Below are 1,348 nucleotides of genomic sequence, written 5' to 3'. Positions count from 1 at the left end.
GAATGCCCTTCCAATGATCCAATCAGAGGGAAATGGTAGCTAGGGGCAACCAAAGCATATCACAAGCAGCATTATTGCTCTGCAACTGCAAGCACTTCACTACACTCGTGACTGTCTGTCTGAAGTATCGGCAGCAGATTAAGCTAGAGCAGGAAACAATCATAGACTTACATTCTTTCTTTAGTTTTGAAATTTCAAGGCATCCCAAGAACATAGTGCAATCATCAACTAATTAACCATATAGTCTTATTACAATAATGACCCAAAAAATCCGCACGAAACAAAAAAAAAAAGCTATAGAATGTAGCACCTCACAAACAAATAATCAACAGAATGACTAGATTTACAGGAGATGGCTAAGAACTTGTAAGAAAAATAGCAAGTAACAATTCTATCTTCTTCACATCGCAAGAACAGGAGCCCCACTGACCAGCCAACCCAGTGGCCAACTCTCCCTGCACGCCCACAGCCTGACGGATTGCAGGTGCTGTCACTCGGCCACATCCACACTACGCCAACCACATGGCGGCCACGAGCCCCACGGCGGCCGCCCACGCCACGCGCGCGGGCGCGGGCGCCGGCCGGGGCGCGTGGGACTGGGCGGCGACAGTGGCGGGCGCGGCGGAGCCGAAGGGCGCGAATGCGGAGTCGGGCTCGAGCGCGTCGGGGTTGGGCGGGCTCGGGCTGGACGGGATGGTGGCCGCCGCGTAGGACGGCGCCAGCGCGTCGTCGCCGGGGCCCGGGGACGGGAGCAGCGGCATTATGTCCGGGGACAGTGACGGCGGGATGCTGGGGTGGCCGCCGTGGCGCGGCCGCGGCAGCGAGTGCGACGGCGACGGCGACGGTGCCGGCGCCGCGGAGATGGCCGACGCCCGGAGCGCGTCCGCTGCGCACGCCCCGCAGAGCAGGAGCGCTGCCAGCACGAGGTGCCGCTGGGACTGGCCGCGCGCGCCGGTTCTTGCCGCCATTGCTAGTGCGCGCGCTGGGTGGCGCGAGCGGAGAGTGAGAGAGTGAGAGGATTGCGAGCTCGATGTGTGTGCGAGTGATGTGGTGTGATTTGTTTGGGTTGGTCAGTTTTGGAAGTTTGGTGTGGGTGGGGAAGCAGGTGGACAGAGCGAACATGTTATTCGTCGGCACGCCACGAGGCCGATGCCTTCCGATAAAGAGCATGGGTGAAAACCAAGATTACAGCACCATGCACACACCGCTGAGAGTGACCATAGCTCCAAGCTGCTCACCCAAATGCTAATGTCATTCATCGGCCGGTCATTCTGTTCCGGTGACTTTGACTTAAATACAGACAGATTTGTATTCTTGGCTACATAACAATGATAAAATCTCACAAATT

The 1,348-nt window shown here is 57.1% G+C and overlaps 1 protein-coding gene across 1 annotated transcript; it reads right to left on the bottom strand.

Annotated features, from left to right (window-relative positions):
- Positions 1–213: 213 nt before the first annotated feature.
- LOC127345636 (uncharacterized) lies at positions 214–1,121 on the bottom strand. The gene has a single exon (XM_051372117.2). It carries the CDS (start codon positions 966–968, stop codon positions 510–512), a length of 459 nt encoding a protein of 152 aa, XP_051228077.1. The 5' UTR covers positions 969–1,121; the 3' UTR covers positions 214–509.
- Positions 1,122–1,348: the final 227 nt, after the last annotated feature.

Source organism: Lolium perenne, chromosome 3, assembly GCF_019359855.2.
Source record: "Lolium perenne isolate Kyuss_39 chromosome 3, Kyuss_2.0, whole genome shotgun sequence".
NCBI classification, from domain to species: Eukaryota; Viridiplantae; Streptophyta; class Magnoliopsida; order Poales; family Poaceae; genus Lolium; species Lolium perenne.
The sequence above is the reverse complement of the archived record's forward strand: the minus strand, read 5'-3'. Positions and strand labels throughout refer to the sequence as shown.

Coding starts and splice junctions, on each gene's coding strand:
- LOC127345636 (XM_051372117.2), bottom strand. CDS start 968: ATGGCGGCAAGAACCGGCGCGCGCGGCCAGTCCCAGCGGCACCTCGTG.